Below are 13930 nucleotides of genomic sequence, written 5' to 3' on the forward strand. Positions count from 1 at the left end.
AATGTCAAACATAAACGAAAAAAAAGAAATATAGGATTAAAAATACAACTAAAGACGTAAAATTGTAACATTTTTGCTTATATGCATATTCATTTTTTTTTTGTCATAATTGTTATATAATTTATGGAATACTCCAAAAAAAAGAATCGTTTATTCTTATTTTAAATTAATTTACGAATTAAACCAGCTCTAAAGTTAAGTCCAATCTGAAGAGTGTGTTTTAAAGCTATTTGGAAAACGGAATCGACAACTGAATTTATTTCATATTTAACCATGTAACTTTTATTTTTTGTAAACTTACTGCCTAATAGTCTTGAAACGCACTGTTCCTATGTCCATTTTTTGTATAACCAACACATGATTTTGATTTATGTCTTTTGATAAATTTATGTAATATTCTTTTAACATTTTGTTGTCCCCAATTTATGTATGTTTTAATTTTTAAGTAGTTTCTAAGGCTGTGTAACTAACTAAAAATAAGTACTAACACTTTTTGCGTATGGTCAGGTGTGGAGAAGGGATCATTTGCATCAGCCCCGATTGTTTCAATTGAGTTTGCCGGACAATTTTTGTTTATTTCGCCACATTAACCTTCATTTTAAGGCCTCTGGCGCGAGGCTCCTCCGATAAACAGAAATTGGCAAGTGCACTTACTAAACGTATAATGAGGAATAAATAGCGTGTAATCGGGGAAGAATTTGTAATAATACCTAAAGCAGCTCTAAGTACGTTTAGCCAGCAGACAAACTAATATTAAACGTTTTGTAACCAAGTTTTCTACGGCCAGACACGATGTGTGGAAAGCAAAAAGAGCTGGCCCAAAAACAACAAAATAAAAAAAGAAGAATAACAAGACACTAGATGTTTAACAATGCGAAATGATTAATAAAACAAAACAAGCTGAAGCGGAATAATTAGTCCACATTTAGTCTAAAGAAACCATGCTAAAGTAATTCTACAAACTAAAACGAATTCAGTTGTACTAAGTAAATATATAACAAGCGGATAATATTGTACCATGGAAAGCTAAAACATAAACATAAACAAACGAAATGAAATGAAATGAAATGAAACATTATCTAGCAATAAAATAAATTGAGTGATTTCATTGCCACAAGCAAAGCGGTTCAGTTAGGTTTGGTGAATTAAACTGGGATTACACAGTGGGCGAGAGGCGCTAATTTATGCCAGAGTGGGTCAAGAGGAGGCTCCAAACCAAACCGGTTGGCCCCAAAAATAGCTGCCGATGCTCTGGATGATGATCTTGGCTCAGGAAAGGGAAAGGGAAACCACTTGGCGGCTGGTCGGTCAGTCGATGAATGGCATCTGCCTTGGACCAATGTGAGTGTTGTTTTGATTTCCTATTGTTGACTATTTGAAAGATCTCGGCTTAAAGGCGACAAGCGCTTCAAGAGCGAAGACGAACGCACCACGTGTGACTCATTACAAATGCCAATCACAAGCCAAATTCGAAAACTCGTTTCAGCCTGGCTGAGAGTGTGTGCACTTGAAAGAAAACTTACAGGGTGCAATTGTAAATATAATAATTTAATATAGTTTCATTATTCGATAAAGGTACACTTATAATTTCTCTGGTTTAAGCACCAATTCACTTAAAATCTCCTTGAATAAAGTAGTTCCGTGTATAGTTAAATGATTTTATAGATAAATCTGATTAATGACTCTTGCTTGGTTTCAATGTGTAAAAACTTTAATAGGAAACTAAAGATTAAATTATATTTTGGCAGTCAACTTAATTGATTAAAAGCTTTAAGATGAATTAAAAATTGACGATTTATTTATTTTCCGTGAAAAAATTAGTTATAGCAAATTATTTTCAGAGATTTAACTTATTTGCTTTATTCTTGTTAAAATAATACTGAAGTTAACTTCATTAAATTTCTTAGAATCCTTAAAGTGCGAAAATTTTAGAGAAAATACATACAGTTTATAAAGTTTGTGAAAATTATACATAAAGATCTTATATTTTTCAGCTTATGAATGAAATTAATATTTTGTTTCGTAAATTTATAAAAAAGCTTTTAAAAATAAATAAAGCTTCTAGTTTTAGGTGCAATTACATACACTACATATTAAAACCAATATATTTGTTATAATTATTTAATTTGTTAAACTCAATAATTTTAATTTTTCAAATTATTTTTAAAATTTACATAATTTATATCTTAATAAAATTAACAATTTTTTGCAGTGACTTTAATTACCAATTTCTTTCTCTGTTGGGGGAGACTCTTTTTAGCTGTTTGCGAACGGAGCCATCGAACAGTCGTTGATCAGCTGGCGGCGATGAGCGACGCCGCGAAATGCATTGGCTGTGCCCGCGGCTCGTTTTGTAAGAGCTCCACTGCCACTCCAAACCCCGTTCTCCGTCGAGTGCCCATAACATAATATCCCATCCGGAGAAGCGCCAAATGAAATGCCAGCTGGTGGTGCTGGTTATTCGCTGTCTGGAATACACTCGGAATGTATCGCAATATACTCTGCCTGGCACTGGGCCTGATCATCGGCATCCGGCTGACGGATTTCTTCGAGTACTTCCAACTGACCGAAACGCAATTCGGCAGCACGGCCATTACCGAGATCGATGATGAGGCCACGCCCCAACTGCCCACGGAGGAGGAGCTGGCCCAGTGGCTCCACAACGAGACTCGGGTGCTCTGCATGGTGCTGACCATGCCGAAGAATCACCAAACCAGGGTGAGAAAAGTGAAGCGCACGTGGGGCAAGCGCTGCAACAAGCTGATCTTCATCAGCAGTCAGCAGGATCAGGAGCTGGGCGCCATCGATGTGGGTGTTCCCGAGGAACGAAACAATCTGTATCCCAAGATGAGGAAGGCCCTGGAGTTTGTGTACAAAAACTACGTCGAGGAGTACGACTGGTTCTTGAAGGCAGACGATGACACGTAAGTACACTGATAATAAAAATAGAAAAGATAATAAATATATGGATATTGCATAAAAAATTGTTTTCATTGTTTTGTATGTAAATTCAGTATGTAACAATATAATATATATATTAAACATATCTATATTAATATTGTAATATTATAAAATTACATGATTTTATTTTAAAACATAAACTATATTATAAATTATACCTAGAAAAGAATGTGACCTATTTGAATTAAATGTTACAATTTTAAAAGTTTAATAAGGCTTATAACTTATTACATATTACGTGATTACAGCTTTGTGATAATGGAAAACCTGCGGCTCCTGCTTTACCCCTACGATCCAGAGGCAGCGCTCTACTTTGGCCACCGATTCCGCACTACTTTTCCGCAGGGATATATGTCCGGAGGAGCTGGTTACGTGATCAGTCGGGATGCACTGCGTCGACTCAATCTCTTTGCCTTTAACAATACCCGCTTCTGTCCGCTTAACAACATGTCAGAGGACAGACAGATAGGCTTCTGCCTGCAGAATGTGGGCGTGGTGGCTGGCGACTCCCGAGATGAGGAAGGTCGGGACCGATTTCTGCCCATGTCTCTCAAAAATATGCTGCCCACCTTCCCCACCGACAATTGGTTACACAAACTCACCTTTTATGAACCTGTAAGTACATACAAATTACTTGTTTTATCTGTACTAAATTATTTAAATGTTATTAGGTTAACGAAACTGGCTCTAGCTCGGGAATTAGCTTTCACTACGTCAAGAACCACGAGTTCGAAATGTACGAGTTTCTGCTGTATCGACTGAGGGTATTCGGAACTCCTTTATCGCAGAGAACGCTGCCACCCAGATTGGAGGACAAGCAGCTGCAGAACCAGATGAATTACTGGTCACAGGAGAATAGCACCAATCCATACGCTTGGTTAGGGCAGGAATAATATTATATAGTTTATTCATAGGCGATATTTAAAATCTTAGAAAATACTGACTTTTCAAGTGTAGATTGTAAATAAAGTGTCGAATTGATTAATACCTAAACGATTTGTTAATGTTTTGTTGCTTACTTGTTCATTTAAAAATATGTTTTTTTAGTACTTTAGGGATTAATATTCTTTTCATTTTGAATATGTTTGAAATATCTAGATCTCATTCTTTTTTTTTGTTTTTTCAAGTCTTAAACATTTTTTAGAATTTATGTATGTCTTCGACACAATATTAACTATATAGTAACTTTGATGAATAATGAACTGCTCTAAGAAAAGTCCTCGTAAGACTGAATAAATTAAAAAGAAGAATACAATTCAAGACACTATGACCTCTCTCTAATTGAAAATCCAAAATGAATTTGCTGCGCCAGTTAGTCACAGCGTGGGATCTCTCTCCAGCTGCAAAATGCTATCAACACAGTATATAATGATTCTGGTAATGGTGCGGAACATCTTGTTTTTAGTGTTAGGCATAATTATAGGCGTACGACTCACGGATTTTGTAGGCTACCTGAAGCTGTGGAGGGATAACGACATAAAGGCGAGTGAAAAGGCGGCGCTGCTGAAGTATCCGGTGGCCACGGAGGAGCACCTGGCCATCTGGCTGAGGCGGGAGGTGCGAATCCTGTGCCTGGTGCTCACCATGCCATCTTCGCACAGCACGAAGGCAGCTCGTGTGAATCGTACGTGGGGAGCACGTTGCAACAAACTCATCTTCATGAGCACCAAAACGGATCCCCATCTGAATATTCTCAAGATTAACATATCCGAATCTCGGAATAATCTGTATGCCAAAGTACGCACAGGGATGGGGTATGTCCACAAGCATCACTTAAATGAGTACGACTGGTTTCTGAAGGCCGATGATGACACGTAAGTGATGTAAATCGGTAGTTATGTATGATATTTATATAATGCTAAATGATATTTAGGAATGATATTTATTTCATTAACTATGATACTGTTTTGTATTTATGTGTGATGTTTAAATAATAACCTAAGCTGCATTTTGGCGTTCAAGTATAATATTTTAATAAAATACTATGATGTAACTTGGTATTTAAGTATGATATTTAAATAATAATACTAGATGTAATTTGATACTTGAGTATGATATTTAATAACATACTGATATTATTAAGTTTGCTATTTAAGTATGATATTTAAGTAACATACTATGATCCAATTAGGTATTTAAGTATGATATTTAAACAATGTACCTTTTCAGTTATGTTGTAATGGAGAACTTGCGTCTGTTCCTCTACCCCTATGATCCCGAATCGTCTGTTTACTTTGGCTGTCGCTTCAAATCGTCCTACTCCCAGGGTTACATGTCCGGTGGCGGAGGATATGTGCTGAGCAGGGACGCCCTGCGTCGTCTGAACTTATTCGCCCTGAACAGCACCACCACCTGCAAACTGAACGGCGATTCCGAGGACGTTCAGATTGGACATTGCCTGCAGGACGTGGGTGTAGTAGCCGGAGATACGCGGGACTTTCAAGGACATCACCGCTTCCTGCCCGTCAGTCCGTGGACTTTAATTCCCTTCATCCCATATGGTTCCTGGATGGATAGCTACTTCTTCCATCAGCCAAATGTACGTATCTATGATTTTAAATACTTACCAGCTTTGTAATTTATCAATTGTTATTTTTAGAGAAGCGATTGCTGCTCTGCATCGGCTATAACCTTTCATTATGTCAAAGACATCGAGTTTGAGTTCTTTGAATTCTTTTTGTACTACCTGAGGGTCTTCGGACTGCATAGGACACAAAGGGCACTTCCTTCGCGTTTGGGCTTCAGGCAGATGAACGAGCGTCTGCAATATTGGGCCCATCAAGTCGCCGACCACAAAGGATAACTTAACATATCAGAGATGATCCTGCCAATCAACACTTTACCAAGCATCAAGATTTTAACCATTAGCACAATTAAATTAATATTATTTTTGAACCACCCTTCGTATTGTATTTAATTGAAAATATGTATATTTTTAATCTCTCGTCAAAAATATCAGTTATTTTAGAATTCATTAATTATTATTTATAACCTCGTCATTATGTGTTAAATATATTTAGCTAATACCTTAGTGAGAGCTGTTTCCAATAAAGATAATTAATAACTTTGAACATTTTATAAGGTACTTTTCTAAACAGAAGAAGAGCCTTAAAAATTGAAAGTAACATAATTTATTTATAAAGATTTCTGTTCTCTGTGTATGATGCGTTATGTTAAACGAATTGATTATTAAATTATTTGTTGTATTTCAGCCCCACTCCTGCTGCTCCAGTTCCCTGATCAACTTTCACCCGGCCAGGGTGTGCGCCTTTGACCTCTGGGAGTTCTTCGTGCATCGCCTGAGTGTTTTTGGCCACCCAATGGGGGCAGTGGAGCTGCCGCCGCGTCTGAACTTCCGGGAGATGCACGCCCAGCTGCGATATTGGTCCCAGGTCGTGTCCGATAGCCATGGCTGACTTAATGTAATTGCTTCACCTTGATAAATAAACCAGAAGCTGGCAGACGACGATGAAGATGAAGATGAAGATTTATTCGAGCAATAAGGCAGACAATGGTTCGTCTTCCTCGTCGTGGGCTGTCCTCTGGAGTTGTTTTGACCATTTGTCAAGACGTTTGCTCCAGAAAGAGAAGCAGCAACAGAAACAGAAACCCAAGTCCCTGCGCTTTAAAGCCCAATTTATCAAAAAGGACGCGTGCCTCAGCCAGCGACCTTCTTTTCCTGGCGGATTAGTGCAGAGAATTGAGGGAATCGAGAACCGGAAAATCGAGTGAAACGTGCCAAGCACGTGAAAAATACCTGGGGATCATTGCATTGTTATTTATGAGCAACGAAATGAGCTCGAAGGGGGAGGTAACCGGACTGAACTGACGGCACGCGAGTTCACAGAGTCCTGAATTCGTTGGATAAGGATAAACTCGTTTTTGGCAAAGGCAGCTGCTACTTCGATATGCCTGTGTGTGTGTAGCTATCTAAGCCAAGGGTGGACCTTTTGGAACGTGCCCAACCCAGTTTCGGTATCTGAATGTTGAACCGCAGTTGCGCCTGCGCTGTTTGCTTTGTTTCCCCTAATAGTCTGGGTTTTTTCTATGTGTGCGTGGAGGGAGCTTTCGTCACATAGAGCTCCCTGTTCCTATACCATTTCCTATATCCTATCCCTTTGTGTGTGCAAAGTATGCTAATGCAGCGACACACGTGTCCTGGTTAACGGGCCGTAAACAGGCTCCCGACAGATTTCTGCCTTGTAACTGCTATCAGTGATTGCGATAAGGGCTCGGCGGTGCCAGCTGCTGACTTTTCCAGCCAAACAGGATCAGGACGCAGTGGGGCGGGGAAAGTCATTGGACCTTTTTATAAAATTTGCATTTGATTTTATATTTGTTCGACTACTTAGCTGTAAATATAAATATGTGGTGGGTTGCCTTAGTTGCAAGCTGTCAGTCACACCTCTTATGCTAAGGGACATTTATACAGTTACCCATTCTGTTAAATATGCCTTTTGTTCATTCTTTATAATAAAGAATATTAAAAAAGTTACTTTCTCATTTAATTTTTAAATTTACAAACAATTAAATTATCCGTTTTTCCCATTTATTTTGATCCTACACACTTTAAAATGTAGTATTTCGTAAAATATTATATCCTCTTACTTCTTAGTGCTTATTTCCTATTCCTATCCTAAATCTAAATATAATAATGATAGGTATTTGTTTACCTATAACGTTTTTAGTAGCATATCGTTTTAATACACTTTTAAGTAAAATGTAATACATTTATTTGTTCTTATATGTCAATGGAGTCATCAAAAACCAATCTAGCTATAAAAATTGTTGTTAACACGCCTCTTTTTACAGCATAAACTTGTTTGTTCCTTTATTTATTCCTTAACCCTTTACTGTTATCCCAAAAATTCCTTTCGGCGATCTTCGTTGACACCTTGATTCATTTCCGTGCGTTAACCCCATGAACAATGCATTATAAGCTGTGGTTTCGGCTGACTTCTCCGGGGAGCTCCTTGGTAACCGGCTCAGACACACCTTTTTGGCTCAATAAAACAGCAATGACTCCGTTACCTTCATTAACCCCTTGAGGTGAGCCCATTACCGACTCAAATGGTCCCTCAACACCTATATTTTGTTCTTCTTTTGTAAGCAACCATCGTTCTTCCCCTCTAATTAGTTGAATTCCTCAGCTTCGACTTCACTCAACTATGCCACGCCCTCAAGAAAACCCACACACTTATGGGGAGAAGCTGAGAAAGTGAGAAACTGAGCAGGCGAGCAAACACAGACAGAGAAACGGAGACAAAAAAAAGGGGACTTCCCTCGGCGACCGAATGTCTGAGACGGAGCAGTTTACACATTTCAACAATGTCTTATAATCAATTTAATGGCTTCCCCTTGAGGAAGAGGATGGCAGAGCGAGTAAAAGGTAAACAAGGGACGAAGGACGAAGAACGAGGGTAAGAAGTCCTGGCAGGAGGCGTTTCAATTTGTAGCCTAAAGTGAAACCTACAATTGGCACTTACCCGGCAAAAGGAATTGCCCCTTTTATGGGCTCGTTCTGGTTTGTCCTCCTCTCAATTAGGTGACGAGGGAATGAATGAATGAGTGAATGAGTAACTGAATGAAAGGACCCTAAAAGGACAAAACCTCAAGAAAGGCGCCTCCGATAAGAACGATGATCCCGATGGTTCCCCGGATTCCTTGAATGGAAATAAATGCCGGCACACACAGGGGTAAAGTGTGGACGTGGAGGAGGTCTCCGGGGGTAATAATAACTTCAGTGGTGACTCAACAATGTCTTGGACGTGTTGCTTTGCTTCTTCCGGCTAAGGAATGCTTCTTATAAGAAAAAAAAAACCATCGAGCAACCCCTAAAAAATGACTTCTCGCCCTTCGGGTTTTGTCGCGTGCCAAAAAAAGGGAGGGGTAATAAAGAAAATGAATAACCCCAAGACATACCTGTAGCTAAAAAGGACCTCAACTCTGACTCATTGGCATGTCATAAGGCGGAAGTGCCTGTTCTTGCATTTTACACATACTATAATACATGTATATACAAAATATTATAATTTATAGAAAAGAAAACTTAAAAAGGACACGTGCAGGACTTGCATGCAAAAGAGGAAGTGGCAGCGAAGCGTTAAATTGAAGCCTGCCAAATCAATTAAAAACGAAATATTTTCTTCGTTTGTTTTTTAACACACACTTACCATGGCAACACTGGTTTTTCCGCTTTTCCGCTGCCAGCATCAGGATTTCCAGCTGCAGCTGCCGCCAATCGAACGTACTATACAACATATATAAAATAAAAACCCGAAAAAGTTTGTACAAATACCTTTACACATGATTTATCAAGCACTGCAAGCGGGTACGTTTTATAGTAGATATATATTTTTTTTTTGCAGCTGCCAACCCAACTCCCCTTACAATTCCGATAACCAAACATGCGATCGCCCCTGGCCAACAAAAATACTTATGCTCGGGCGAACTAAAACCAACCCTCTAACCAAAATCACCCTAAATCTCCCTATCCTCCCAGTTTTTGTTTCTATATTCCTTTTTTTTTTTTTTTGGGGTGGCTTTGCCCTGCATCTCTCTGAATTCTTCAGTTCTACAGACTCTCTCGAAAGTTTTATAATTTCGAAATTATACAGCAAATCTGTCAGTTTCCTGCTCAATTGGAATTTCGCCCTTTGTTTTCGGGCACAGAAGAGGAGGCGTGTCCTGGCCAATCCTAATTACCACCGCGTCTGCGTGTGCATATAACATTCCTATAGGACTCCCCTCGAGTGGAACTAATGTCGGCTGGACCGGATACGCGATCGGGCAGTGAAGGTTACTAACTAACTAATTACCCACACACATCTGTCGATTTACATGCCCACTCTGTCCACTTTTCTCCCAGAATCCAAAGGAGTGCACTTGACCAAAGGGAGTCCTTCAAATGTTGTGTTGGAGATCTCAGATGGAGATTATAATCTCGCTTTCATGTATTCAATTCATGTATTCAATTCCAATAACCAAAATGAGATTACAATAAATTTTAAATTCATGGAAATTAGTCTTGACTTTAACATTCTTTTTTATTTTTTCAATAGGTGTAAATCATGCTACTCCGATTCATTGAAGCTTAAGACCTCTTAAGCTTTTTATTTTTCTGATCAAGGTGACACTCTTCAACTTTTTATTAAGAAAATTGTAAAGTCTGGACATTTTCCTATCTCGACTACCACTATCCTGTTTATTCAAGTGTCGGAAATGTTCCATAAAATGCTGTCCGACTTGACCGAATTTCTCTAGCTGAGTCCAAAGCGATTTATTGACTGTGAAACTGTGTCTGCCTTGAATAGTTAGAATAACTTGTTTGATTGTTTTGATTTGTTTTGCCTACGTTATCTCAAGTACGTGTTCGAGAATAACTGTCGTATTTAAATCTTTGCTTTAATCAAATAAAAGGCCCTGTTTTTTACATTCAAAGTATATTGTTCTATTTAGATTGCTTTTTGTGACTTCCGGATGAATGAATGAAATTTATTTTTTTCCTTTATCTTATTTGTCTTTGCTCAAGTATTTGCGGAATTATAAAAATGCATATAGGATGAGTTTAATTTATTTTTAATAAATTTAGTCATAACAGTTTGTTTTGTTTTCTCATGACATTTAGTATTTTAATATTTAGTTTTTTGTTTAGTTTCAAAAAAAGAAACTTACAAATTAACTAGCTAAATGTTTAGAGCTAAAAAAAATCTTTGTATAGCTTTTTGTTATGTTTTTTCTGTTTTGCTAACCATTTTCCCTGTCGCCATCTGGTTTTCACAACCATTTCACTGAATTTTCGGATTCAATTGTAGACGTGCCGAAATAAGTGACTAGCAAATCCAAATCTCTACCGCTTAAGAAATGACTAAGTGTCGTAAATAGACTCCCCTTTATCTTGGCACTTGCCGGTACACAGATCTCTCACCAGAACTTCTGCTTTCCCGCCACGTCAGATATTGTAAAGCAATCTGTCTCCGATAAGAGTGTCCACTGGGGAAGCTAAGCCACAAACAAAGCGGTCAGATAACAGTCTTCTCATTTCGCTATAAAAGCGGCGAGTGGATTGGCAAAGCTAACTTGTTCTAAAAGTGAACACACAGATCAGGATGCGGTTCATCGGTTGTACCACTTTCCTGACCCTAAGTTGCCTGGTGGCCTTTTCGACTGCCACACCAGCTCTTTTGGCTCCGATTAAGGCCTTTTAGCCAGAATGGATCCTTAGCTCTGCCGAGCAACTTCGCCTTGGAGCTGAAAGGAGTGATACGCACGGTGCCAATAAGCCAAATCGAGAAGCTAGTGCAGACCTATCTGCTGAACGATCCCGAATTCCAGAGTCTGATCAGGGCAATCAACTCGGTGCCCGCTTTTCGATTCTACCGTCAGTTTGCCAATCAACCCGAAGTGCGACAATTGCAGCAATGGATCGTCAACAATTGGTCTTGTCCGCTGGTTCCCCCAAGATTTTCGAGTACCTGGAACTGGAGATCAAGATCTTCAATAAGTATCCCTACTGGTCGCAGATTGTCGATGGCATTCGCGGATTCCAGTCTGAGTTGGTGCAGATTTATCCCGTGGAATTGATTCGTTCTCTTTTGGAACCGAGTGCCACCCAAACAAGTGCTCAACTCGCGGAACTTTGGCGTCGTCTGGTGGCCTTGCGTCCAGTTTACGAAAGGGTTTTGGCCACTCAAGCCGGCAAGGTCATCACTACTGAACTGCAGCGATTGGGCGTGGATGTGGGTGGCCTGGATGCCCTTATTCGCTATCAATTCGGCTGGAGCAACGTCACTTTGAGTAACAACTTTCCCAACTACGATTACTACTACTAATAAGTTATTACGGAAATGGATGCGAAAGTTTATGGACCCACTGATTAATTACTTTTCAAGTCTTTAGACCTTTGCCACAAAAAAATCAGAGAACATCTTGAACTCCTGAAAAGTGTAATTAAAAAATCAAATCTTTCAATTCTGGTCTTATGTGTATGTATGTAAAACTATTTAACCACCTTATATCAATATATGTGTCGAAGAACATTCCTTAACTGTTTTATTATTTAGGTTTGTATATAAAAAACGAAGATTATAATATTCCATTGATATAAAATTATTTCTCGCTTATGCTGGAACAGAATTCAATTAATCATTTTGGGACAGAAACTTTTATACCCCAATCATGCTGTCATAAGCAACTATAAATCAATCAAGGAGAGCATTTCCACTTGAATAAGAAATTCAAGAGCAGGGAAATGCCACCAAATCAGAGTCCCAACAGGGCTTTAAGACAGGGTTTCTCGAAATCTCGTTCTCCCCCCGGGCAATAACAATAAATATCCGTATTCTGGCTGCTCAAAGGTCGAGCTCAAATACGACACCCTCGCAGTTCAAGGTACGCGGTGTAGCCATGTATCCATGGCAATGCCATGATTAAGTAACAGATGAGCCATGTGTCCTGCAATGTGTCCTGTGGATGGTTCTCTGTTTTAATGCCAGTGCCAGAGTCGGTATCCTGTGCCTGTGCCTGTTCGTCGTGGGTCGCACATGCGATTTAATTGAAACAAACCAAACAGGAAGCGGCCGGGAAAGGGTCCTGCGAATGCGAATGGGGTGCTTTTGTAATGAAGTTCCCATTTCGCACTGCTCCGTGCACAGTTACTCATTAAAAGTGGAACCGGCATCGGCATCGGCATTGGGATTGGGATTGGGTTCAGCACTGGGACTGCGATTGCCATTGCGATGGGAGTGCAGCGGAAACTAGTTAATGTGAGGCCATTGTCAAAAGCAGAAGCGCAAGTCGTGCAATTTTCACACAGCAGCAAGGGGGCACTGCGAGAAAAAATTAGCAATATTTGAGATTATGTAAAAACTACAGCATAGATAACTGACATTAAAACTCTTAAATTCAACTTAGTCTGGTAATTCCGTCTGTGAATAATATTGATTTGATTTTATTTAGGAGTATAAAAATTATAATATTTTGAAAATAAGTTCGGTACTTAAATAAAATTCCTACATATGTATGTAAGTCTAACGTTTTCAGTAAAACATAATAAATATAAATAATTGAAGCTACTTAATTAAAGAATTTTGCAATACATTGGGCAAGCCTTAAGGGTATAGGTATAATAGTAATTAAAACTGAATTGAATACGTACTATAATGTGCTTTAAAATTTATATGTATTTATTTGATTTTTAATTTTTTCTCTAAGGCAACAAAGTCCCAAACAGAATTATGTATATTAAATAATGGTCAACAGATATTTGCCAGCCAAGATTAAAAACCAAAAGCCATTAAAAAAGTGAACAATTGTTTTTTATATTTTTTTATTGTGCAGCATCTGCTTAAAAGGGGAATCCTGCACAGGATCTTGGCAGGCTTAGGCATGAAACGCGAAGGGAGAATTCCGGGCCCACCTCCTTTTTTGTCCTTCGTCCTTTTGCGGTAAACGCGTCCAATTGGAATTTTATATGCATAGTCTGATAAGTGAGCCAAGGGGTAAAAATGAAATATTTTATATTTCGCTGCCGCTATAAACCCTCCCTAGACATTCATGCACTGTGACTGACATGCGGATATGCGAGCGGAGAAGCTCGGCCCCCCCTCCCCCCTTTATTCACCATTCTGGGTGCATTTTGCCACCCCTAAGGGCGCAGCGCTTTAAAAAAACCCTATTCGAAATCAGCAACAGCCCAAGACCCGAGCGGTATCAAAATCGCGCCACGCTTGAACTCTGCTTTATAGCGTTTACAGTAAAACATCTTTTAATAAACTGATTTGGATTTACATATATAAGTAAAGGAGAACTCAATTAAATATTTAGCTATGAAGATGTGATATTTAATTGAGCGAAATGAAACTTATAATAATCTAGCTCACATGTTTAAAATATTATTTTTCTAACAGATAAATTACAAAATAAATTTTAAGAATTTTTTACGTCTTTAATAAATACTATGGAAAACGAT

At 38.7% G+C, this 13930-nt stretch overlaps 3 protein-coding genes across 3 annotated transcripts; all 3 read left to right on the top strand.

The window, feature by feature from the left end:
* The first annotated feature begins 2245 nt into the window (after positions 1-2245).
* LOC128258968 (glycoprotein-N-acetylgalactosamine 3-beta-galactosyltransferase 1) lies at positions 2246-3888 on the top strand. The gene is made up of 3 exons (XM_052991018.1): positions 2246-2924; positions 3210-3576; positions 3633-3888. Exons 1-3 carry the CDS (start codon positions 2485-2487, stop codon positions 3852-3854), a joined length of 1029 nt encoding a protein of 342 aa, XP_052846978.1. The 5' UTR covers positions 2246-2484; the 3' UTR covers positions 3855-3888.
* Positions 3889-3896: 8 nt separating this feature from the next.
* LOC128258967 (glycoprotein-N-acetylgalactosamine 3-beta-galactosyltransferase 1) lies at positions 3897-5951 on the top strand. Its single transcript, XM_052991017.1, has 3 exons — positions 3897-4775; positions 5131-5500; positions 5561-5951. The coding sequence occupies exons 1-3, from the start codon at positions 4309-4311 to the stop codon at positions 5762-5764; spliced, it is 1041 nt and encodes a 346-aa protein (XP_052846977.1). The 5' UTR covers positions 3897-4308; the 3' UTR covers positions 5765-5951.
* A 5080-nt stretch (positions 5952-11031) lies between these two features.
* Positions 11032-11999, top strand: LOC128258970 (uncharacterized). The gene is given in 3 exon segments (XM_052991021.1): positions 11032-11156; positions 11158-11386; positions 11389-11999. Coding segments are annotated over 3 exon segments (720 nt in total). The 5' UTR covers positions 11032-11069; the 3' UTR covers positions 11793-11999.
* The last annotated feature ends 1931 nt before the right edge of the window (positions 12000-13930 follow it).

This window comes from Drosophila gunungcola, assembly GCF_025200985.1.
Source record: "Drosophila gunungcola strain Sukarami chromosome 3L unlocalized genomic scaffold, Dgunungcola_SK_2 000005F, whole genome shotgun sequence".
Classification (NCBI taxonomy): Eukaryota; Metazoa; Arthropoda; class Insecta; order Diptera; family Drosophilidae; genus Drosophila; species Drosophila gunungcola.